Source organism: Magnolia sinica, chromosome 17, assembly GCF_029962835.1.
Source record: "Magnolia sinica isolate HGM2019 chromosome 17, MsV1, whole genome shotgun sequence".
NCBI classification, from domain to species: Eukaryota; Viridiplantae; Streptophyta; class Magnoliopsida; order Magnoliales; family Magnoliaceae; genus Magnolia; species Magnolia sinica.
Genome location: NC_080589.1, coordinates 42,382,240 through 42,408,258, shown reverse-complemented (window position 1 = coordinate 42,408,258; position 26,019 = coordinate 42,382,240). Strand labels below are relative to the sequence as shown.

Sequence of the window (26,019 nt, the reverse complement as noted above, 5' to 3'; positions counted from 1 at the left end):
CGGACTCGGATAGGGTCAGGCATGCTGGACTTGGTACCGAGTCGGTTCGAGTCGAGTCAGCCCTAACTCGGTCCGACTCGACTCGACTCGTTGCCTCCTTTTCTTTCTCCACTCTATAACAAACGCTCGAACCGACGATATGTGCCGCTGTCCTCTTACAAACCCTTAGCCGTAGCAGCTGTGTTTCAATAGAAAGCGGCGGAAAGAAAGGAAAGAAGAAGAAGAAAAGAAAGCAGCAGAAAGAAGAGAAGATCTTCTTCCGTTTGGAAAGATGACGCAGAAATCGAATTTGTTCAAAGGTCAGCAAAAGAAGAAGACAATCCCTCCCAATCGACATGGAAAAGCTCCTCCTACTCGCAAAGGTAACCTCTCTTCTCCAACATTCTCCCAAGAAAAAAACAAAAACAAAAATAGCAACTTCTTTATTTTCCTCATGAACATCCGATGATTGCAGGGAAGAGATTCGTGAAGCCCTCCAAGATAACCAATGAGATGGATGCTGACCGAGTAATTCCCTCTTCTCCTTCTTTCTTCTTGATTCCTTACTAACGAATAGCTACTCTCTCTCTCTCTCTCTCTCTCTCTCTCTCTCTCTCTCTAATTGCAATAGAAAATTGGGAAAAAAACCACAAGGCATTAGCGTCTAACTATTAGGAAGCTTTTTTCTTTTTTAGGAAGGCTTATATCTGTACTTAATTTCATTGAGAAAGAACGGAACAATCCTGGTCAGAGGCCGCTTGACAGTGCTATGCTACATCCCTGATGAATGATATTTGTACTCGAACATCTGCACACTCCCAACATAAGCCGATATGGCGCCTGTAACACAGGTGGCATCAGGTCACAATCTTTATCGCATGAATGTGCTTGTCGGTTTTTTTTTTTTTTTGAATGGTGATAGATTTATTAATAAAAGCAAAAAAATACAAAACAAATAATACAAAGGAGGAAGGGTGATAAGTTGTCATCCCTTGAGACCAAAAGGACCTTATCAGTGTTTTTTTTAAAAAAATCCACTGATAGGTTGGACCCTATCAATGATTATCCACTCTTTAAAATGACCTTTTCTATGTCCTCCAATTTACAACCCTTGAACAATGGAGATTGCCATGCCCACCACACTACATGTCCTTTCACCCTTTAAAAGACTTATTATCTCCCAACTCTGCTTTATTGTTGATTACTCTGCTATTATGCTCTTTCCAGATTGACCATAGGGTTGCGGGAATTGAGAGGGCCGAAAAGATGCCTTTCTTCTGAACCCACTTTATCTCTTTCCCCTCTTGAAACACACACACACACACACACACACACACACACACACATATATAAAAATTCGTGCAGCCCAAAACGTTCCATAATTCTCCACCAACTGGATAAAAGAACTTGCAATGAATAAGGTTATGATTCGTTGATTCCTCTGCACATTGGCAAAGGGGACAGCCATTTTTTAGGGGTATATTCCTTCTATGATTTGATTGATTGTATGAATCTTGCCTCTGGTAGCATGTGAACACCCCCCCCCCCCCGAAACATCCATAGACATCCCTTCGGTTTTGCATTTCTATCCCTTTTCTCCACTTTCAATTTGTGGTAAGAGATTTAATTGAGAAGCCCCATTGCTCCCCAATCCCATCTCGAATTATCTCTTTAATCTGGCTCGATACATGTTTTGGAGCTTATCTTAAACGCTTGCGAGCTACTATATTTCCAATTCTATCAAATTTCTTTGAAATTAGGGGTTTCATATTGATGAACCCTCCAACACAAAACTATGGGTGGCAAGGGCCAGGTTTGGACCGGGCCAGGATAGCCCTGGCCCAACCTGAAACTTAAGGTCCAAGGCCTAACCTTGACCCAAGCCCCAAAACCCAAGTTGGAGCCTAAAATTTTTTTAGCCGGGCCAACCTAGCTGGAAAGCAGTGTTTTGAATAATGTTCGTAGCCTTAGCAAATAGCATTAATTTATGCTACATGGGTCGTAGCGTATGTAACGTTCACGTAGTGTATGTAGTGAATGCAATGTTTTATTTAATAAAAGATAATTATATTTTGTATTTTTTTTTATTTTTTTATGTTTTATTTTATACTTAAGGGCCTGTTTGGATGCCTATAAGTTTGGTAAAATGTAAGTGAGTTACAGGGAAGTCACTTATAGGTGGTGTTTGGGGGAGGAAATTTACCTGTAAGTCACTTACAAGCAAATCTTCTAGGAAACCGCAAGGGGTTGGGGGTGAGAAGCCACTTCTCTGTACGTGACTTACAGGCCCAACGTTGGGGGGTGGGGGGATGCTGGCCAAACATCTATGGGATAAAATTATCGGAAGATTTCAAAGTAAGCTATCAATTTGGAGAAGTAGGCACTTGTCTTTGGGAGCAAGATTAACGCTGATTAAGGTGACAATATCAAATTTACCGGTATACTTCAAGTGCCCAAAGGGGGTAGTTGATAAACTTGAAAAGATTAGGAGGTATTTCTTATGGAGGGGCATGGAAGATAAACATAAGTTTCATCTTATGAAGTGGGTAAAAGTATGTAAAACTTGGGATCAAGGGGGAGTTGAATTTATGGTTTTGGGAGAGATGAATTTAGCATTATTGGGTAAATGCAGTGTTCGAATTATCTCCGTTATTATCGAAATATCTCCGATATTATTTATCTCCAGCTCAACGATACGGATAGCACTGGTAGCGATATCGATAGCACTGGTAGTATTAGAAATTCCAGGTATTTGCAATGTATCGCTAAGTATCGCCAACATATCAATATCGCTAATATAATCACCAATATTTTCAACTATGTAAATTCTAGGTGTCGCTTGTATTGCCAATGCATCAATATTGCCAATGTATCGCCAATATTTTCAATTATGTAAATTTTAGGTAATGCTTGTATCATAAGTGTATCGACGATATTTCAATAATATTGCCAACGTATTGATATCATCAAAATTTTGTTTATTAGAAAATTTTTTATTTCGTTTTTTATTTCATGGGCACATGGTTGTATGTAGTTTTCAATTTGTCATTGATAATATTGATAATATCTTGATCTTATCAATATCACAACATGCGCAATATTGAGACCACAATCTTTCTTTTCCTTTCCAATTGTTGATAATTTCTTGGTGAAATATCATGTGTTATTGATATTTTGCAATATCGATGGATGTTTGGATGGAAAGTTAGATGGTTAAATGGGCCGGATGGGATGGTTGGACTGATTTCTTACAATAACACATGCTTTTAAGGCCCTATTATAAGAAAACTTGTTATGTATGCATTCTTTTTTGCAAATTTTTTTAAAAACTTTTAAATATACAAATACGTACATTTTAACATCTCCTGAAGTTTCGCTAAAAATTCCACCATTTTTCCCATGTTTCCCCACATTTCCAGTTATCAGCGATATTATTGGCGATATCGATATTGTTTCCGTATCCCTAGCTAGCGAAACTTGTAGCGATATCGATACTCAATGTTGTCAAATAGCATATGCGATCCTGTGCGATTGCATATGCATGCGCATATGCAATCGCACAATCGCATATGCGGTTGCATATATATATATATATATATTCGCATTTTTTCAAAAAATTAAAAAAAATCAGAAAAATCAGAAAAAATTCTAAAAAAATCAGAAAAATCAAAATAAATTATTATATGTCATTGGGACATGAAATACATTTAATTTAACTAAAAAAAAATAAAGCCAACCAATTACATACATATGAATGTATGATAAATTAATAATGATACATCATACATTTACAATTTACAAATTACAATATAGTTAACTTCTTGAATCTTAACAATTAACATTTTAGTTACATTTAACAAATAACAATAACAAATATGAAATATGAAATATCAAATATCCATATTCAACATTCAACACTACATGTACATGATACAAATCCAAATCATACAATACATAATATATCAAGTTATCAATATCAAGTTATCAACAATCAACAACATCAACACACTTGACTTATGAGACAAGCATTAAACAAAATTAAGAAGTTATGTATTTATTATTTATCTAATTAATAATCATTAATCATATACATTGATCTAGCATCCATTATGGCACATCACCACCAGGTCCACCACCACCACCACCACCACCACCATCATCATTCGAGTCATCTCCTTCTTCCACATGCACTTCTTCTTCTTCTGTTTCTTCGTCATCTGTACGTATTAATACTTCATCAACATCCAATGGTGGATGATCTTTAATTTGATCATCATTATCACCTTCTCCTTCTTCAATCTCCTCAATCTCATCAACGTGTTGACGGCTACTACTTGCCCCCCGGCTCTCCCCTGTCCTTCGGCTTCGAGTGGTACTATTACCTTCACCAGGTGTCGATCCATATGCGGCATATGTGGCATCTTCAACTTGTGCCCATGTCAGATCCTCTCCAGCAAATACTGGGTCCTCCATCTCTATGAGCCACTCGTTATCTGCATCTAACTCATCTAAGCAGATAGGGTCAAAGAAGTCGGGCTTTTCTTTCCTACTTTGGAATCGTTCTCAAAATTTTTGATTGTATTGAACGAAAACTAAGTCGTTGAGCTTTTTTTGCTCAAGGTGATTCCTTTTCTTGGTATGAATCTGCAAGAAAGAAAGTGCATTTGGCATTGGCTGTTTAACTAATTAATTTAGCTTGGGCCACTAAAAAATTAAAGTTTACAAAAAAACAAAACAATTACTAAACAGTCTAAACTTACTACCTCAAACGTGCTTCAATTGCGCTCGCAACCACTGACAGAACACGTGAGTCTAAGAATCTTTATAGCCAGCTTCTTTAGAGCTGGATCCTTCCTATTCGAGTCCACTCCATAGGCAGCCCACCAGTCAGCTGAGAAAAACAGTTAAAGTATAGGTTAGATCGTTAGAGTCTTAGTCTCTTAGAGACACTTTGTAGAAAAACTATTTGTAAGAGTTCAGTACACAATTGATAGTACACTAACATTCATTCATAGAAGTACTTACTGGGTAATTTCATTGTCCGATGTCTTATTACGATATCCCTTGAGAATATCCCTTCACTTTTTGTGTAGAAATCCAGCAAAGTTGAGATCTTGTCCTGTTCTCCTCTATTTGGAATCATTCTTTCCAAGACATCAATAAATCCAACCATATGCATAGTTAGTGCTTCTGTTGGATCAGCAGAAGTGAATAAACAGGCTGGGTTAAGGATGTAAGCAACCGAATACAATGGGGATGACATTTGGCTGCCCCGTCTTCTATCTATAATATTTAAAATTGGCCTGTAATCAAGGTCTCTATAGTTAAAATGGTCCATGATCTTATTTTTCGCCCTCTCCATCACATTATATATGTAGCCCATTGCGGGCTTCTCATCTCTGTCCGCCAATCGCAACACAGTGACTAAGGGCTTGGATGATTTTAGCGCCTTTACCACTTGAGTTCAAAAATTTTGAGAAAGAATTGTTTGTTGAACCCGTTTCCCTTCTGCCTTCTTTGACCAAGGCCCACTTGTAAAATCGCCGACACTACAAAACTTGTAAGTTCTGATTTCTTTGCATGTAGCCTTTGTAGTGTTAAAAAGGCTGTAGCGAAACAGGTGACTGCTGGACGTAGCAAGTTACCCCCAATGTCTTTTCTCATTCGATTGAGAAGAAGGGCGTGTTTGTACATAAAGACTGTTATTCTTCTAGCCCTTGCAATCACATTTATAAATAATATACCTATATCTTCTAACATAAGATCAATACAATGGGTTGCACAGGGGGTCCAAAATAAACGTCGCCTCTTCAACATAAGAAGACGACCGACGATTACATAAGAGGCTGTGTTATCTGTAATTACTTGTACAACGTAGTCCTCACCTATTTCTTCAACTACACTATCTAGTAAGTTAAACAAATATTCTCCTGTGTATGAATGGCCCGACACATCCACTGATTTTAAGAACATTGTCCCAGCTGGACAATTTACCAAAAAGTTAATGAGAGATCAACCGGATTTATCGGTCCATCAATCGGCCATTAGTGAACAACCATATATTTTCCATGATTCCCTATATTCAGCTATGAAGGATTGTGTATATTCAACTTCAGTTTTTAGGCATGTCTCCCTCATTTCATGATATGAAGGAGGTTCAAGCCCAGGTCCAAATTGACCTATAGCCTCAATCATTACTTTGAAGCTTTTCGATTTAACGGCGTTGAAAGCAACGCCGATTTAGTAAAACCACTTAACAATATATTGAATTGTGGTTTTCTTATCTTTTTGTTTATACCGGTTCTCTAAAGTTATTTGAGCCGGCCCTTTCCCTCTACCCCTTTGGTCGACCACATCCTCGGGGTGTGGTCTACACCATCTATCTATGGGCCCATGTCCTCGGGCTCTTTTCGATGGTTGTACTTGTGGTCTAGACCAGCCTGTCGAAGTAGGGGGAGTGGGACTAGCTTCATCTACATTTACTACATTTATATCTTCATATGCATCTTGATCCATATATTCCTCTTGATGTAGGGCACTATCGCATTTCTTTCTTGATTATTTTTTCATGTACTCCACGATCTCCCTTCGGATTTCTGGAGTAATTTTGTCGCATGCTTTTGCATTTGACCCCGGTAAATGTGCAGGGTGTTGCTTGTGCCTTGCAATGCCACCGGAACTCACAAACCCACATAACTCACATACTATGTGAGTCTTTTTGGTAGCACTACGGTAGTGCCCATACTTCCAACCCGGGTCATTCGACTTGGGCTTCAAAGAGGAAGATTGAGAAGAAGACATTATGATGGTGGATGGTGGTGTGTGTATTAGCACTAAAAAGTAACTAGCTAGCTACTAACTAGAAACTAGAAAGTAAACTACAAATAAAAAGAAAACTAAAGTAAAGTAAGAGATTAAGAAGTAAGAAGAAGAACTAAGAAGTAAGAAAGAAGTAGATCTAAGAGAGTAAGTAAGAGTAAAGAGCCGAGAGAGAGAGAGAGAGAGAGAGAGAGAGAGAGAGAGAGAGAGAGATTTACACACAAATAAAAGTAAAATTACAATTTACAAATGTAATAAATCTAAAAGAGGTTCCCAACTTCCAACTTTCAACTTTCAAATTCGACTCTAAGTTGTCTACTTGTAACTTATCTTCTCTTCACCTTTGCCCCTTCACTTGAGTATTGATCTTGAAATCTTGTTGTAACTTGTAAGTTGTAACTTGTTACTTGTAAGTTGTAAGTTGTAACTTCAAACTTGTAACTTGTATTGTAAGTTGTAACAATTAACAATTAACAAAGTAACAAACCAATTAACAAACAAAATATATATATATATATATATATATATATATATATATATATATATATATATATATATAATGATAGAAAGAAGTTGTTAGAAACTTAGAACTTAGAAGTTAGAACTTAGAAAACTTAGTGGATGGAGATTGGAGAGGACTAGAGGAGTGAGGAGGAGTCTCTTGACTCTTGAATCTTGATTCTTGAATATGGATGGTAATGGTATGATGTATGATGTATCATGTATCTTGGATTCTTGATTCTTGATTCTTGTACCCTTCCTTGATTCTTGATTCTTGAAAGTTGAAAGAAAAAAGAAATATGGATATGGAATATGGATGGAGAGGAGTGGAATGTAGATTGTAAAGTGCTTAGAAGTTAGAATTAGAAATTTGTAATGTAAGAGAGGATGTAGTAAGAGAAATAGAGAATAGAGAGAGAGAGTTTGAGTTTTTTTTTTTTGCAAGTAGGAATGCTTAGAATGCATATTTATAGAGTAAAAATCCGGATTTTTTTTAAAAAAAGGTCAAAAATCTGACCGTTGGCCATTATGCGATCACATACATCGCATATGCTGGCACATGTGGCATATGCGATCGCATATGTGTAGGGATCGCATATGCCACTGCCGCATATGCGATTGGCCCACATATATGCGCATATGCGATCGCATATTCGCATATGCGACCGCACATGACAACATTGCTGATACTTTGAACACTGGGTAAATGGGTGTGGAGATTTGGGGTCAAAGAAGGTAGCTTATGAAGGGAGGTAGTGATTAGGGAATATGGGGTCAAGAGGGATCTTGGTGGATAAAGACGTCATCATTGGAGTATCATCCCTTTGGAAAGTGGTGGTAATGCAGGGCATTTTCACGCTGGGCTCGAGTGGGGTTGCCTGTGGGATGCAAGGGCACACTCGGGGTGGGCAGGGCCCACTGGGGAGGTCTCGTATTTGAGACTCCTCACCGGGGGTAATTAATGCGCATTTCACACCGGGCTCGAGTGGGGTAGCTTGTGGGATGCAGGGACACACTTAGGGTGGGCGGCTCGTGTGAGGCAGTACTCATGTGATTTGGAGTCCACGAGGGGGGTTTGGCCGAGGTTCTAACCCATGAGATGTGGGGCCTGGGCTATGAGATAAAAGGATTAATTCGCCATGCTCTAACAGTTCGAGCTTTTAGAGCAAGTGGTTAATTGTCCTGCATCAAATTGGTATCAAAGTAAGAGGTCTCGTGTTTGAGACTCCTCACCGGGGGTGATTAATGCAGGGGCATTTTCACACCGGGCTCAAGTGGGGTCACCTGTGGAATGCAGGGGCACACTCGGAGTGGGCGGGCCCCACGGGGGAGGTCTCGTGTTCGAGACTCCTCATCGGGGGTGATTAATACGCATTTCACACCGAGCTCGAGTCGGGTAGCCTGTGGGATGCGGGGACACACTCGGGGTGTGCGGTCTGTGTGAGGCGGTACCCATGTGATTTGGGGCCCACGAGGGGGGTTCGGTCGAGGTCCTAACCCATGAGATGTGCGGCCTGGGCTATGAGATAAATGGATTAATTCGCCATGCTCTAACAGTTCGAGCTTTTAGAGTAAGTGGTTAATTGTCTTGCATCAGGTGGCCTCTTTAAAGGACAAGGTTTGGGAAGGAGTGGGGTTTACTTTGGGAAATGGTGAGGGGATAAGGTTTTAGGAAAATGTTTGGCTTGGGGAAAAGAAGTTGAGGGAGAGTTTTCCCCTTCTAGCAAGGTTATCATTGGAGGGAAACTTGCCTGTGGCGAGATGTTATTCTCTCCTTTGAGGAAGTTATTTGGGCCCCTCCTTGTAGGAGGAACTTGTATGAAGAAGAATTGGGGGAGCATTTGAGATTATTGGGAGTTTTGAGTAAGGTTCGCTTAGTGATTTCTCAAAGGGACTCGATGAGATGGTTAGAAGAAAAGTTTGGAAGGTTTTCAGTCAAATCTTTGAATCGAAGGATTAGTGACGGTTTAAATGTTTCCAAGGTGAGTCACACAACTTATGTTTGGCAATATGGCACTCCCCCGAAGGTAGCCACTTTGGCTTGGTTAGTGGGAAGGAAAAAAGTGCTTACGGTTGACAACTTGCGCAAGAGAAGAATGACACTTCCGAACATGAGTCTATTGTGTTATCATGACAAGGAATCAGTGGCTCATCTCTTCCTTCATTGCGACGTTGCCAAGAAGGCGTGGGACACTTTTCTTGGTAAATTTGGAACTCAATGGGTTTTGCTTGCTTCTATTGTTGTTTCCTTTTTGTCTTGACATGAATGGGCAAATGAGAGATAGGAAAGAAGATATGGTATCTATCTTTTGGCTAGGATCTAGGTAATATGGTGGGAAAGGAAAAATTGGTGCTTTAGGAACCGTATAGGTCTTTCTTTGAAAATCTACAAGTCGGCAATAGAACTGGTTTCAGAATGGGCGATCAAATCCAAAATGATAGTGGCGGACCAATTTCCTGATAATTGGACACCTTTGTAGCTTTTGGTTTTTGTTTTTCCTTGTATTCTTTAGGCCGTTGGTGATGTAAGATAAATGTTTTCTAGGCTAACATGCTAGCGGAGACCAAATTTCAGATTACTACAATAAAATCAAGCATAAAAATCATGCATTCTACTACCAAAACAGAAAATTCAGATTCAACTATCTTGGTTCCAATCAGAATTATCATCTCACACTACATAATCAATATAAAATTATGAAAGAAGGTCCCTACGAGATGTGGGAATCCTGTTCTAGCATATGTTTGTTCCGACATTCAAATAGATTTGTGATTTCGAGTTTTGGAATTAGTTTGGGGGTTAGGGAATTAAAATAGGAAACTCGGGATTAGGATTTGGGGGAAAAACTAGGATTAGGGTTAGAGATAAGGAAATTAGGAATTATTGCTAGCGTTTTGTAGAGGAAACAAAGGGGAAAAGAGAAGAAAAGGAAGGAGAAAAGTGGTTGTCCATGTGGACAGTGGTACACGCCTGCACGGTCGTAAGCGCGTGGAGGGCCGTACCGACTGGGGCTTGAGGGGGTTTGAGGCTTGGGTGGATTTAGGTTTAGGGAAGAAGAAAATAAGAAGGAAAAGAGAAGAAGAGAATGGGGTTTCAAGGTTTGGATGTGAAAAGAAGAAAGTATAGAAAAATACCTTGAAAGAAAGAAGAAGAACGATAGATGAGGATCACCCTTCGGGCGTCGCACTCTCTCTCCAATTCCTGGAGAGCTGTAGAACTTCACATACAAAGCACATGCAAGGAGGAAGAAGGAAGAAAGAGATATCTTTGTTGTTATGTTTTTTTTTTTTTTTTTTTTTTTTTTTTGGGTTTTCTCAAAAACCATGGGCTTAGGGCTTGTACCCCAAAAGAAATTACAATAATGCCCTTAAGTCTAAAAAAATGTGCATACTCCAAATAAATCCAAATAAGCAACCATCAATAATCTCAACCATCAATAATATCCAAAATATAAATAAAACTAAAATGCCTATACTATGGACCCATGTGGTCTAAGATTTGGGTGGACCAACGGTCCAATGGCCTATAGATGATGATTTGGTGGTCAAATGGGCCAACATGCAATCCAATGGTCAAAAACTCCTCTGATAGCTGCCCACATGCATCTTCCTAGTATGGGGTCTTCTAGATGCACGAACTACGCATGTGGGTTCTTCAAAGTGGCCCGCTGGAGCCCATGTAGATGTCGTCCATCCATAGTGAAGCTGGGGCTGCAGTCGGGACCCTCCTCCTCCTCTGGTAGACCCTATATGATGGCTCGATGTCCTCATCACTTGGCCTTTCTGAAATAAATTCGTCACCGTTTAAAAAAGTATGTTACCAAACTAAGAGCTAACAAGGGAAAGATATGTGAGCACTCATAACCATCATCTTCATATGGGGTTGGCCACATATAATCATAGTTGTCCATTATGGTCCATGAACATGGATGAATTTTTTGTCTGGTGTCTCCAAGTTGCAGTTCCTCATCTAACTCCGTCATTGAATCAAATAAACTTTGTTGAATAACTAATTCTATTCATTTCTGTCAATATTTCATTTTCCCTCTCGTGCTTTAACAAGAACAAAACGTATTCTTCGATGTATGAGATAAACTTTGCAATGGCTTTTGTTAGAATGATCTTCCCAACCATGATTTCTTCTTTTCCCTTGCTTTCAGGCATTTATTTCACTTAAAAAAAAGTGCCAATATTTGGTTTAAAATTTTCGTGTAAAAGATAAATAATAAATAGGTAGTGCATGTAAATGGATAAAAATAAAATAAAATTGTGGCTTCCATTTTTATGGTTACTTCATAGTCAATTTTGTCATATGTGATCGCACAATCGCATAAATCCATGCATATGCCATATGTGATCGCATATTGCATAATGCGATTGCATACATTCCAAAGGCTAGAAATCTGATAGTTGAAACCTTATTGTTTTTTTTTTTTTTTTTTCTGAAGTTTTACCTGTATAAAGGCACTTCCCCCTCCTTTGTTGCAACAAATACTCGCCAAAACACTCAATACACATTCTTGCTCTCATACATCACTCTAAAGCCATCATTCTCTCTTAATCTCTTTCATAATTTCTCTTACTTTTGTTCTTTACTATTTATTTTCACTTAAAGTTGAAGGCAGGAATCAAGGATTCAAGAAGCAAGAAGAAGAATCACTATATCTTTTTCTCTCTTCTATTCTCTTATTCTAATCTCCATTCTAATCTCTCATTCTAATTTTTTAATTTCTAATATTTATTCTAAGTTTATCACTTGTGTTCTGTTACCTATTCTTGATTTTTTTCATTAGATTATCAATATCATTTATCAAGAGTTAAGAGTCAAGACTCAACTCAAGAGACTCAACAACTCAAGAGTCAAGTCAAGTCTCAACTCTCAAGTGGCAAACACACATTCAAGACTGAAGTCAACAAACGACAAAGTCTTCTATTTTGTGTTTCATTGTAATTTCTAAATAGTAATTGTAGACTTGTAGTCTCTAGTTTCTAGATTCTAGTTTATTTCTAATTTTTTAATTTCTAGTTTATTTCAAGTTTCTAGTTTATTTTTAGTTTTTAGTTTATTTCTAGTTTGTAGTTTCTAGGATTCAAGTTTCAAGTTCAAGAGAAGAAAAGTTTTCAATATTTAAAACTCACTTTCAAGACTTTCAACTTCAAACTTCCAAGGGCCCAAGAAGAGTCAAGAGATTCAAGACTCAAGAGATTCTCTCTCTTACAATTGTAACTCCATAAGCATACCAGTGACACACACAGACATTGTCTCTCTTTTAATATATTTACTATTCAATATTTACTTTATTTAGTAGTATTTACTTACTAGTTACTACTTAGTAGTTAGTAGTTACTTGCTTACTATACTAAATAATACTTAGTAGTAACATACTACTTACTAAGTGTGTTTAGTACTTGGACTCTAATGCATTATACACTCATAGTCTCATAGTCATCCACACACTACGGTCTACTCTACCCTACTAGGCTACTACATAGTGTCATCATGTCTTCTTCCCAATCTTCTACTTTGAGGCCAAAGTCAAATGATCCGGGTTGGAAGTACGGGCACTATCGAAGTGCCAATGATAAGTCTCATGTAGTGTACGACCTATGTGGATACGTAAGTTCTGGTGGTATTGGCCGGCATAAACAACACCTTGTGCACGCATTAAGAGCAAATGCAAGAGCATGTACCAATGTTACTTTAGAAATCTGTAGGGAAATCATGGAGTTTATGGACAAGCATGCTCGAAAAAAAACATGATACATCGGCCATACAAGAAAAATTTATGGAGAGAGAAGCTTCAAGCTTATGAGGACATAAATGTAATAGATTTGGATAAATTTACATCACCTACATCCACAGGGCGATCTAGACCAACCGCCAAAAGGGCCCGTGGGCATGGGCCTATGGATAGGTGGTGTAGACCACATCCGGAAGATGTGGTTGACCAAAGGGGCAAAGGACTTGCCCAAACCACTCTAGAAAACTGGTATAAGAAGAAGGATAGAAAAATCACGATTCGGTACATTGCAAAGTGGTTGTATCAAGCTGGTGTAGCTTTTAACAACATGAAGATGAGGAGTTATGAAGTAATGGCTGAAGCTATAGGTCAATTTGGACCTGGCTTGAAACCCCCTTCCTGTCATGAAGTTTGGGAGAGTTGTCTTAAAAAGGAGGTAGAGTTTACTAGAAGCTTTATCTTTAAATACAAAGAAAGTTAGAAAATATATGGTTGTTCGTTAATGGTCGATAGATGGACTGATAAATTCGGTCAGACATTGATAAACTTCCTTATAAATTGTTCAACTGGGACGATGTTTTTAAAGTCCTTGGATGCATTGGCCCATTCCCACATGGCCGATTATTTATTTAAATTGTTAGATAGTGTAGCTGAAAAGGTAGGAGATGAATATATTGTCCAAGTTATCACGGACAACGCAACTAATTATGTAGTTGTTAGCCACCAACTTATGGAGAAGAGGTGATGCTTATTTTTGATACCATGCGCGGCACATTATGTTGATTTAATGTTAGAAGATATGGGTAAGTTATATGTTAAAGTAATTGCTAGGGCAAGGAGAATCACAGTTTTTATGTACAAGCATGCCCTTCCTCTCCATCACATGAGAAACCACATTGGGTGCAATTTGCTTCGTCCAACCGTGATCCGATTTGCAACAACTTTGTTAACACTGCAAAGATTACATTGAAAGAAAGTTGAACTTAGGTCCTTTATTGTGTTAACCGATTGGAATAATGGACCACGGTCAAAGAAGACTGAAGGGAAGTTAGTCCAACAAACCATTCTTTCCACTCAATTTTGGGCTCAAGTGGTAAAAGCCTTAGAATCAGCAAAACCCTTAGTAAGTGTGTTGTGGTTAGTGGACGGTGATGAAAGCCACTTATAGGCTATATTTATGATGCGATGGAGAGGGCTAGAAACAAAATAATGGAACATTTCAACTATAAAGAACATGATTACCAGCCCATCCTAAATATTATAGATGCTAGATGGGGTGGCCAAATTTCATTCCCTTTGTATTCGGCTGCATGCATCCTAAATCCGGCTGTATTCTTTGCGTCTGCCGATCGGACTATGGTAGCCGCGTTCCGTATGGTCGGATTTCTAGATGCTTTAGAAAGAATGGTTCCAGATAAAGAAGAATAGGATAAAATTTTTTGGGAGTTGGACTTCTATCTGAAGAGTGCAAGGATTGGGCAAGAGAGATTATTATCAGGCATAAGTATGAAATTGCCAAGTTAGTATGCAATTCTATGAATTTCTACAACTTACAATATAAGAAGTCTAAGTGTGAAAGTGTCTAACTTAAACTTATTTGCACAACTGACTGGTGGTCTATGTATGGGGTTGACCCGACTAGGAGGGATTTGGCACTACAGAAGTTGGCCATGAGAATTCTTGGCCTTACGTGTTCTTTAAGCGGTTGCGAGTGCAACTGGAGTATATTCGAGTCAGTAAGTTTTACAACTTAAAGTTTTATAATTCACTTATAGCTAGTGGTTAAATTATCGGCGACAATATCGAATTGTCGCCGATAATATCGGTATCGCTGGCTTAGCGATACCTAAAACCCATTTGTTCGTTTCGCTGCCAGATACCGCCGATAATATTGGTTTGTCAATATTTTCGAATTGTTGCCGATATTTCACTGTTCCCACCAACCACGGGTGGGAACTGTAGCCAACAACCCACCTTTATCGATAAAAGGGAGATGTTTTCGGCGATAAAATTGTCGATCAAAAACAAAAAACACAAGAAAATACCTGTTTTTCACCCGGATCTGTTTGAAGACGCGAATTTTAAGAGCTTCACGACTGTTGAGTGCAGATCGACAACCTTTTTGGTAAGATTCAACCCTAAAAAAATTGGTTTTTTCGTCGAAAAATCCTCTGGCAACTTCTCCAGAAAAGAATCGGCTTGCGGGCTATGAAAATCTCGAGATCTTGTTAGAAAATAGAGGTTTTTTTTTTTTAAAAAAAAAAAATTTGGGATGAGGGAGAGGGATTTTCGGGTTGAAAATCCAGAGATGTTGGTGGGAAGGAGAGGATTTTTTGAAAATTTGGGACGAGGGAGAGGGATTTTCGGGGTTTATAAAATAATTGGGGATCGGATTTCAATTTTAAGGGGGGTTTGGGTTTGACGGTGCAGGTCGATGCTCCGTGGGCCCCACCATGATGCATCTGTTGTATCCATTCTGTCCATTCATTTTAAAATATCATTTTAGAGCTTGATCCAAAAAATGAGGTAGATCTAAAACTCAGGTGGACCACACCACGGGAAAACAGTAGTGATTAAATGTCCACCATTTAAAACTTCCTGGGGCCCACTGTAATGTTTATTTGATATCCAAGTTGTTGATTAGGTCTTACATACCTGGGTGAAGGGAAAAAAGAAATATCAGCTTGATCCAAAACTTTCGTGGCCCGCAAGAAGTTTTTAATGGTAAACCGTAGACGTTCAATCAACATTGTGGTCCACTTGGGATTTTGATCCATCTCATTTTTGGACTGTTATCGTAAAATGATCTAGAAAAATGGACCGATGGCATGGATGAAACAGATGCATCATGGTGGGACCACAAAGCATGGACCACTAGTGACACTTTTTATCATAAAATGATCTAGAAAAATCGGATTGCGTACATTTGGGCCCACTGTTAATGTATGTGATTTATCCACACCTTCTATCCATTTTTTTTTGCTAATTTTAGTGGTTGATCCCAAAATTTAAGTAAATCCAAAGCTCAAATGGACCATACCACGGGAAACAGTGTGGAATAATGATTTCCACCATTGAAACCTTCTTAGGGCCCACAGTTATGTTTATTTATCATCCAACCTATTCATAAGGTCGAATGTACCTCGATGAAGCAAAAACACGAATATCAGTTTGATGAAAAGCTTTTGTCGCCCCCAAAAAGTTTTCAACGGTAGGAGTTCATTTCACTCCATTTCCTGTTTTGTGATCTAATTAAGATTTTTATATACTCCAATTTTCGTTTCTTGCCCTAAAATGAACTGATTAAATAGTTGAACAGTGTGGATTAGACACATATATTACGGTAGGCTCCCGATCATCACATGGATGAAGAGAAAACACAAAAATCAGCTTGATCCAAAACTTCTCTATGGCCTCCACGAAATTCTCAATGGTAGAGGTTCAATCACACTATTTCCTGTGGTGTGGTCCACTTGAGTTTTTTTATATTCTTCTGTTTTGTGGTAAAGCCATAAAATTATGGGTTAAAATGGATGAACAGAGTGGATGAAATAAATAAATAACGTATGGACAGGACTAATCTGGACTGTCCGCCACAATTCGAAATCACGGAAATATTTGGTCATAAACTTTTGTGACCAAACCTATCTTTAGGAAATGATCTTCTCCATCAATTTTTGTATTACACTGACTAAATGATGTATCGCTATGATTTTTCTCAAAACACCCTATTAAGTGTCGACTGGATCATATGGGCGGTCCAGATAAGTGTTGTGTATGCAAGCGAATCCAAATGCAACTAGGTGCATGGAAATGTTTCCATACACTTGGCCCACCTGATCGATCGGTAGGATAATGTAAACCGGCTGGGACCCAAATCCAATCTAAGACAAAATTGATTGAAACCATAGAGGGTTTTGCTGATAATAGAGCAACCTGCTCTTACATGGACTGTGAAGTCATATATAGGAGAGAAATGATCCAATGGTTCGGATTGATCTAAATTTATTAGTTATGGATCCCATCACCTATTTCCAGGTTGGACCCGATGGGTACTAGTTTTGGATCCAGACCTAGGCCATAGATGGATCTGGTGCATTGGATCAACCAAGTAGAGGTATCCCAAGCTCAAGTGGACCACATTACAGGAAACGGTGTTGAATGAGCTTCGACCATTAAAAACTTTTTGGGGGCCATAAAAGTTTTGGATCAAGCTGATCTTTGTTTTTTCCCTTCATCTGGGTCTGTATGACCTAATCAGTAGATTGGATGTCAAATAAACAGTACATTGGGCCTTAGGATGATTTAAATGGTGGATATCCAATCACTATTTTTTCCCTGTGGTGTGGTCCACCTGAGATTTCTATCCCTATAATTTTTGGGATAAAGCCTTAAAATTATCTTTAATAATGGATGAATGGAATGGATGAAACACATACATCATGGTGGGGCCCACAGAGCACCGACCACCACCCACGGGGCTGGTGGCAGGGGGAGTAGCCAATCCGTTTCTCGTCCGAAGGATATCTCACAAACATCACGGAAGCGGATCGCGTGTTGAGTAACACAGTACGCTTAGCGTACTGAGTAAACTCTACGAGGTAGACCATGATTTATGTATTTGATCCACTCCGTCCATCCATTTTATCGGATAATTTTAGTACTTAGAGCCCAAAAATTAAGCATATCCAACACTCAAATGGATCACACAACAAGAAACAGTCTGAATTGAATATCTACCGTTGAAAAATTCTTGGGGCCACATAAGTTTTGGATCATGCTTATTTTTATGTTTTCCATTCATCCATGTCTGGATGATCGTATGAACAGGTTGGATGACAAATAAACATCACTGTGGGGCCTAGCAAGGTTTCAACGGTGGAAATCATTATTCCCACTGTTTCCTGTGGTATGATCTGCTTGATATTTGAATATGCTTCAATTTTGGGATCAACCCCTTGAATTATTTGGAAAAACGTATGGACGGTGTGGATAAACCACTTATTTTCATAAACCACTTATTTTTACGATGGGCCCAACTGAGTTTAATTAGTACAATAAGAGCGTATTGAGTAACTCAGTACGCAATCCAATTCCTGAGCAGCGAGACTCGCTCCTGAAGCGACGTCACCAAGTTCTGTAGGCCCCACCACGATGTATGTGTTGACTCTCACCATTAAACATTTGTGGGGCCCACCATAATGGTTTGGATATAATAAGTGGACTCCACCATAGGAAACAGTTGGGACATTGACGCCTACCATTGAAACCTTCTTAGGGCCCACCATTGAACTATGGATCTGCCTCATTATTTAGTTCTTGAAATGAAATGATCTCCAAATGGATGGACAGTTTAGATATATAACACATAACTTGGTGACATCCGTAGCTAGTTAACTTTGATCATTCCAATGTTTCCATAGTAAGATAACCTTGATCTGTAGTTAGCAGATAAAGTACATAAATCACCTTGGGCCCACATAATTTACTCAATACGCAATCTGCGGACTCTTTCCTCAATTGTAAGTTTCATGAAATTTTGATTTGATTTAACATCCTAGCCCTTAAACTGATCTGGGCTTATCACACCTAATATCAATTGACGCTCTTTTTTGTCAATTATTGCAAATTTGTATGCTATTAGGGAGCAAAATGTCATCTGGAACGGGAAAAGGAGGAGTAAGGGACATTGGGTGGAAGCATGGATGGCTAGTGGAGGGTAATAAATATGGAGCCATATGCAACTATTGTGGCCAAGTGATACGGAGTGGGGGAGTGTCTAGGCTAAAGGAACATTTGGCAGGTGGATACAAGAATGTGAAAGACTGCCCAAGTGTCACAAGGCCAGTGAGAGAGGAGATGAGAAAAGTGTTGACTGAAGCGAAGTCACACAAGTTGCAGCAGAAGGATTGGGAGAGGGATCTGAGGGAGGAGCTAAGAGGCATTGGACGGGGCCTAGGTGCTATCGACGAGCAAGATGACGACGATGAGGAGATCGCGTATCCTGATGACTGTGTTATGGCTCGAGAAAGGAGGGATTTTAGACAAGTGATTCGTGAGTCTCGGGCTTTAGAGTGGGAGGGGGAGCAAAAAAGACGGTTTGATGAGAGTAGGCCGTCGTTTGGGACGTCCCGACATGAGGCTAGTGGGAGCAGCAGACGATTTGAGGGAGGCAGCGGGCATGGCCTACAACACACGCAAAGCGTTCGTGTCCCAGATGCACCCATTGCCGGTGTTAATTAAAAGAGATTAAAAAATGTGGAGCAAGGGGCTCAGGGAGAAAGTGGGGGGCGCTATATCTAGGTGGTTCATCTCGAGCCATGTACCAACAAATGCATCAGCCAGTCATCACTTCAAAAATATGATTGAGGAAGTGCAGCGTGCCGGGCCCGATGTGAAGCCTCCCACGCCATAGGAGATTCTTGGCATCTACCTCGATCGGGAGCATGAGGAGATGCAAGCCGAACTGGAAGTAGTATGGGATGACAATCATGTGTGATGGGTGGACGGACTCACGAAATTGTCCGTTATCAATTTTATGGTGTACTGTAGAGGGCAGCCCGTTTTCCTCAAATCCATTGATGTATCAGCCAAAATAAAAGATCACGAATACATATATGATCTCCTAAAAGGAGTGATTAGAGATGTTGGGTCCCAGAATGTTGTCCAAGTTGTGACGGACAATGGCAGTGCGTTCGTTAAGGCGGGGGAGAAATTGACGAGGAAGTACAATCTCTATTGGACCTCGTGTGCAGCACACTGCATTGATTTAATGATCGAAGAGAAAGGCCAGAGGGATTCTGTCAGGAGGACCATCCAAGATGTGAGGAGAGTGACAAACTTTATATACAATCACTCATTGTTGTTGGCTGCAATGCGTGAGTGTTATGGAGGGGGCATCGTTAGACCAGGCGCGACATGGTTCGCCACGAATTTCATTGCACTTGATAGCTTATACAGGCACCGCGTGGGTCTTAGAAATTTGTTCAGATCCGAGAGATACTTCAAGTGGAATCAGAGGAAGATTGAGGGTGCAAAGAATGTTTCGAAGATAGTGCTTTCCGATTCCTTCTGGGATAAAGTTCACAACGTCGTTTCCTTCCTGCGTCCGATCTACAAGGTCCTACGAGCCGTAGATAATGAGATGGGGCCTTCGATGGGGTCAATGTATAAGCTTATGAGAATTAGGAGAGAGAGGATAATGACTGCAATCCCCAGTTCGTATTAGTGGGTGATCAATATCATTGATCATTGATGGACTGGGACACTCGAGCATCCACTCCACCAAGCTGGTAAGTTTGTTACGTTTACCTATCTTTTTTATCACTTGCACTTGCACTTTAAGCATCACTTCTGTTTGCATGTTAATACAACTAAGTAACTAATATTTAGGTTTCAGCATAATACCTGAATCCCAAATTTCATTATAAACGTCGGCTCCATGAGAATAGTGATTTGACGATGGCTGTCCACGAGGTGTTCGAACGATTGTTCTCAGAATCGACAGCGCAAGCAGGTTTCGGTAACCAGGTAATGCAATAAATTTTCTTCCTTATAGCCTCTAGAAATATGGGTGATTAAAAATAATGACCTGTGAATCCGTGTTTACAGTTGTTGCCGTTTAGGGATGCGAGGGGTACGTTCTCATCCGCACTAGCAAAAGTATCGACCGAAACGATGATGCCATGTGAGTATGGTAACATAATTAGGTAATTGCATTTTTCATTTAAACTTCAAACTAAAACAAGCTCCTCATGGATATATAGGTGAGTGGTGGGCAATGTACGAAGTTGACATGCTCGCATTGCAGTTATTGACAGTTTGTGTTCTCGCACAGACTATATCCTCTTCACCGTGTGAGAGGAATTGGAGCATATGGTCACTCATACACACCAGGAACAGGCTGGTATATGAGAAGTTGCACAAGCTCGTTTACTGCCACTACAATATGAAGTTAAGAGAGGCAGTTGTAGGTAGACTGAGACATGGAGGAAAATTTAGACCTGTTGGACTTATTGTCTATAGGTACCACGGCACAGATAGGTGATGATGATGAGGACCCACTTTATGAGCGGGTCAAATCAGTTGATTTAGATGATGCGGAGGGAGGCCCTGCTCCACAGGTAGTCGAGGGAGCAATGTCTCTGGGTATCAATGTCGATCAGGTAGTAATCCAACAGAAGGCGGATACAGACTCGCTTTAATCCTTTGGTGAGGAGTTTAGCACGTTCCAATGAGGGTGAGGAAGCATCTTCATGGCCCCCTCCCCATCATCAAGTCGTAGTGAGTGATGATGATGATGAGACTCGACCCCCACTCGACACTGGTCCTGGGGACGACAATGACGATGACGACGGTGATGAGGGAGGGGACATAGGCACCGACACTAGTATAGGTGGTACTAGTGGGGGTGGGGGTGGCAGTGGTGAGGGGTACACGATGGCTCAGTGCTAACGATCCATTGGCCAGTTTACTAAGGAGCAGAGCTTTGACCATGCCACTCAGGACGAGGACCATGGATCTCGTCCATCATCCAGGTGAGAGCATCAGAGCCCACATATATGTTCGAGCGTCATTCGAAGAAGAAAGCCGGACGCGCCGCGGCTGATGCTCTCACACGCAACTTGTCATCTATGGACATAAGTTCAGATCAGGGGAGCTCCACCTCTGTCCCACCTTATGCTCATGGGGGATATCACGGGTATGGCCATGACAGCTCTGACATTCAGTCACGCTCATCTACCTATGGGTACGGGCAGCCGGAAGATAGTTCTTCGAATCATGACCCTTTGACATGAGGATATTCGGGGTACCCGTATGATTGGCAGCAATACTACCAAGGAGTCGGGGTTGGACTTGATCTGTTCCCTCAGCACCCTGCTCAATAAATGCCGTCGATGTATGTCATGCAATACCCACGTCTAAGCATACTTGTACAGTTTGGGGAGGATGACTATCAGAGGTACATAAGAGAGTTCCTCAATTGGTACGAGCAGAGGATGACCTGGGAATAGTATTGCCAATATGTTGGGCAACAGTATTACTCTCAACTGCCATGGGATCCGGACAATAATTACGAGCCACCTCGTCACTCTATGTGGGGATGAAATATGACCAGAAATGTGTATTTTTTTGAATTCATTTACTTTTACATGTCTTAATTGTTGTAAGCTTGCATTTGTATTATGTAAACTCATTTTGGTTATTATTTGAGTGATTGCTTACGACAACGCATGCCTTTTGGCCCCCATTAAATAGAAACTTATTATTTAATGCATTCTTTTTGCAATTTTTTCATTCCTGAATATGTAAATATGTGTATTTAGGCATGTCCTGAAGTTTCGCTGAAAAATTCCACCATTTTCTCTGTGTTTCCCCCTTGTTCCTTGCATTTCCGGTTATCGGCGATATTATCGGCGATAACGATATTATATCCTTATCTCCGGCCAGCGAAACTTGTAGCGATACCGACAACTTGAACACTGCTTACAACTTCAAATTTCAATGCTAAATTGCTAATATTACACATTCTAAATGTTAATGCAGATTCATACGGAAAGAAAAAAATCGCCTCGAACAAAAGAAACTCAACGACCTGGTCTTCATCTGATATAAGCAGAAGCTGCGGGAAAGATTCCAGGCTAAGAAAGAAAAACCTGAATTCTATTATCCTATCAGCCTAGATAATGACCCAATTCAAAAATATTAGAATGGATGAGTCTAAATGCTTTATAGAGTTTTATTCAAATTTAAATGAAATTTGAACTCTATGTGAGGTTTAGGAAAGTGGATTCTGGAAGGGCGTATATGTAGGTAAATGCTTAGATCCCTACCGAATAGGTTTATTCCCAAGATAACCTCAATAGAAGAGTGTAGAAACATAAATGAGATGAAAGTAGAAGAATTCTTAGGTTCCCTACAAACATATGAACTACACTTTAAGACCCCCTCGAGAGCAAAGAAACTTGTCGTCCTCAAAACATCTCATAGGCATTCACATATGCCTAAGACAGTTAAATTTAAAAGTGATAGTGATGATGAGGATGTGAATGGGGATTTCAAAAGAAAATTTAAGAAATTCCTCAAATTGAGTAGAGAGAAGAGTTGTGACAAGAGGGACAAGAAAATTGAGAAATGAAAGGGAAAATTTGTTTAACAACCTTGGTCAGTCTAATGTTACAACTGTGAGGGAGACCATAACACCTCAAGAAAGGGACCCTAGAAGGTCCCTTTGGGCCCAATTGATAAATATGAGGATTTCAACCTCAATTATGAGCCTAATTAAAAATTTGAGGATTCCAGCCTCACAATGAGCATATAGGTAAATATAAGGATTCTAAGTAGATAGTGAGTGGCTTGTGGAGATAAAGGATCCAGTCTTTGCCGGCGAGGACCTTACATGGGCCCAAGTTGAATACACCGCTTATGGATCGGTACTTGGTGAAGGTTCTCAATGCTGGAGAAGAGGAGCTAGAAAGGCGAGCAGTAGCACGAGGCTTGTGCCTAGGAGTCGAGGAGAAAACAATGATATTGAGATTGAACAAGAAGAAGATACTCGACAATTAGACGTGGATGAGCAACTTGTGCAGACAGATGATGAAGAAACAGAAGAAGATGAAGTGTATGTTGAAGAAGGAGATGACTTTGACGATGGTGGTGGTGATGGCGATGGTGGTGATGTGCCACAATGGGAGAGGGAACAATGTATATTGTAAATCTATAGTTTGTACTTTGTAGATTTGTTTATCAATAAACGTATTAAGTTTTTATTAATAAGTTGTTGAGTTGTTAATTTTTAGTTATTAATAACTTGAGAGTTAGATAGTAATAGCATGGGTAACATTACATAGATTAGTTTGAAAATTGGTGGGAGTAGTAAAGTCTTTAGGGGAAGACAACAGATTTTTCCCAAAATTTCCCAATTTTTTCCGAGTTGTGCGATCGCTTATGCGATTGTGCGAGAGAGGTTGGATGGCATACAATCTCTTATGCAATTTAACAACATTGTTCATAACTACTGAGGTCCTCTCTATACACCGGAGCACTTCCTCATTTAGTTGGTGTTTGGTAACTCACATAGTTTGCACTCTTTGGCTCCACCCATGCATTATCAAGAATTGGTCTTTCCAGAGATCACAATCCTAGGCAGCAAAACATCATTGATTTTGTTTGTTACTTTTCTATCATTCAGTAGGTTCAGGACTTACAGTTGTACCTCCTACTAAATTGCATGTGTACATTGCATTTGATTATCCATGTTGTCGGCAAAGCATATATTCGGAGCTTGAGTAATAGTTTCTAGCAACCAACTTCTATCTTGCACGACTGAAAGGGGGATGATGTGGATCCTTGCTAGAGTAGCCATCCAAGTTCTACTTTCTATACCTGCTGATATGGTATGCTTGTGAGATCCAGATATAATTCATCTGGCCAGGCCCACTCCACCATGTATATGCTGTAGGCCAAAAATGGATCCTGTCATCAGGTGTGCCGCACGTGTGTGAAAAAAAAAATCAGCATCAACATCAGCATCTAAGCCTTATCCTAATTAATTGTGGTCAGCTACACAAATCATGTTCCACCATTCCATTCGATCAAGGCTATAACTTCAATTAGTCTTTCTTACTACCTCCATCCACGTCCTTTTCGGTCTTCCCCTTGCCTTTTTAGAGCTTTCGGCTTGCACCAACTCACTCCTAAATGGTGCAGTCCTTGGTCTCTGTTGCACATGGCCAAACCATTTGAGTCTACTTTCCCTTATCTAATTACCCATTGATGCAAGTCCTATGTTCCCTCGAGTGCATTCATTTCAAATTCCATCCTTCCTCATCTCGCCACTCATCCATCTCAACATTTACGAAAAACATGCCCACTGAGATTTATCAATGTTCTGTGACAAAGGTATGTGTGTGGCTCCTTCATGACTGGACTGGCCTTGACACTATGGTGGGGCAGACCTGACTAGTGGCCTGGATTTTGCTTGAGTAAGATCCTGACATGGGAGTAGCCATAGGCACTGCTTGTAAATGTATCTTGAAACATATCTGCAAAAATAGTTTGGTGCGCTTGTATTTGATTCTGTGGAACCTTGAAAGTTGTTTACCTTTGTTCAATGGTCAATGTGCTTAAATAGCTGCTATTCTTGTAGCTAACGGTTTTGTCTGAGTGGGTTGAGCTGATGAATTATTGTTTGTGGGATCAGGAACTGAGCAAATTTATAAACCATTGCAATGAGGTGAAAGCGGCCACTGCTGCTGGTAAGGAAGGAGGTCAGCTTAGTATAATAAAGGCAGAAGCATCAGAGTCTGCTCCAGGAAAGAAATAGGAAATGCTGCTGCAAGGCTGCAGACATGCAGGAAAGAGTCGGCAAAGACTGCCTGTGTCAACAGTTGTAGAGAGTTGGATTTGGTTGCGTAAATTCAGTGACCCTGCATACAGAGTTAGGAATCTGAGGAAATAGTGATGCCCTCATCTTGGAAGGTCTTTTAGGTAAACTCTTCTTTTTTGGATGTGTATGAAAGTTAACATGATTGAAATTTGAGAAACAGAGATGAAAATTCAATGTCATTATAATTTTGGTACTCACCACCAGGAAAAAGGTAAATATGGTGAATGAAGCTTTTAGGAATTAAAGTTATTGATTATTTCCTTTCAAATGATGAAATCAGATACCCTTTTATGGGGCTGTGGTCAGGCCCGCCCAAATGATGTTATGTAGTGGGCATTTACCTTGCATTTTCTGTAGTGGAATGGTTGTATAACTTGTATTGTTGTTGTTTTGTTTTGTTTTTTTGTTTTTTGTTTTCCTGAAAAATGACGAATTCATTTAGGTTGTGTTTGGACATATTGCTAAAATAAATTTGTGAAAATTTTCTTATGTGTTTTTTAATGAGAAATACTCCAGTGCTTCCAGAGCACCATAAGTTATAATGCTCCTAGTTGTATTGGCACACTTAGTCCAATATGTTGATCCATACCG

The 26,019-nt window shown here is 39.8% G+C and overlaps 2 protein-coding genes across 2 annotated transcripts; one reads left to right on the top strand and one right to left on the bottom strand.

Moving 5' to 3' along the window:
- Nucleotides 1-156: 156 nt before the first annotated feature.
- Nucleotides 157-25,748, top strand: LOC131231174 (uncharacterized). The gene is made up of 3 exons (XM_058227282.1): nt 157-362; nt 455-507; nt 25,243-25,748. The coding sequence occupies exons 1-3, from the start codon at nt 272-274 to the stop codon at nt 25,363-25,365; spliced, it is 267 nt and encodes an 88-aa protein (XP_058083265.1). The 5' UTR covers nt 157-271; the 3' UTR covers nt 25,366-25,748.
- LOC131231173 (uncharacterized) lies at nt 4,407-5,363 on the bottom strand. Its single transcript, XM_058227281.1, has 2 exons — nt 5,005-5,363; nt 4,407-4,870 (listed from the first exon to the last, which is right to left on the bottom strand). Exons 1-2 carry the CDS (start codon nt 5,360-5,362, stop codon nt 4,755-4,757), a joined length of 474 nt encoding a protein of 157 aa, XP_058083264.1. The 5' UTR covers nt 5,363; the 3' UTR covers nt 4,407-4,754.
- Nucleotides 25,749-26,019: the final 271 nt, after the last annotated feature.

Coding starts and splice junctions, on each gene's coding strand:
- LOC131231174 (XM_058227282.1), top strand. CDS start 272: ATGACGCAGAAATCGAATTTGTTCAAAGGTCAGCAAAAGAAGAAGACA. Junction 363..454: donor AGCTCCTCCTACTCGCAAAG/GTAACCTCTCTT, acceptor CGATGATTGCAG/GGAAGAGATTCGTGAAGCCC. Junction 508..25,242: donor ATGAGATGGATGCTGACCGA/GTAATTCCCTCT, acceptor TTGTGGGATCAG/GAACTGAGCAAATTTATAAA.
- LOC131231173 (XM_058227281.1), bottom strand. CDS start 5,362: ATGGGCTACATATATAATGTGATGGAGAGGGCGAAAAATAAGATCATG. Junction 4,871..5,004: donor TCGGACAATGAAATTACCCA/GTAAGTACTTCT, acceptor TGTTTTTCTCAG/CTGACTGGTGGGCTGCCTAT.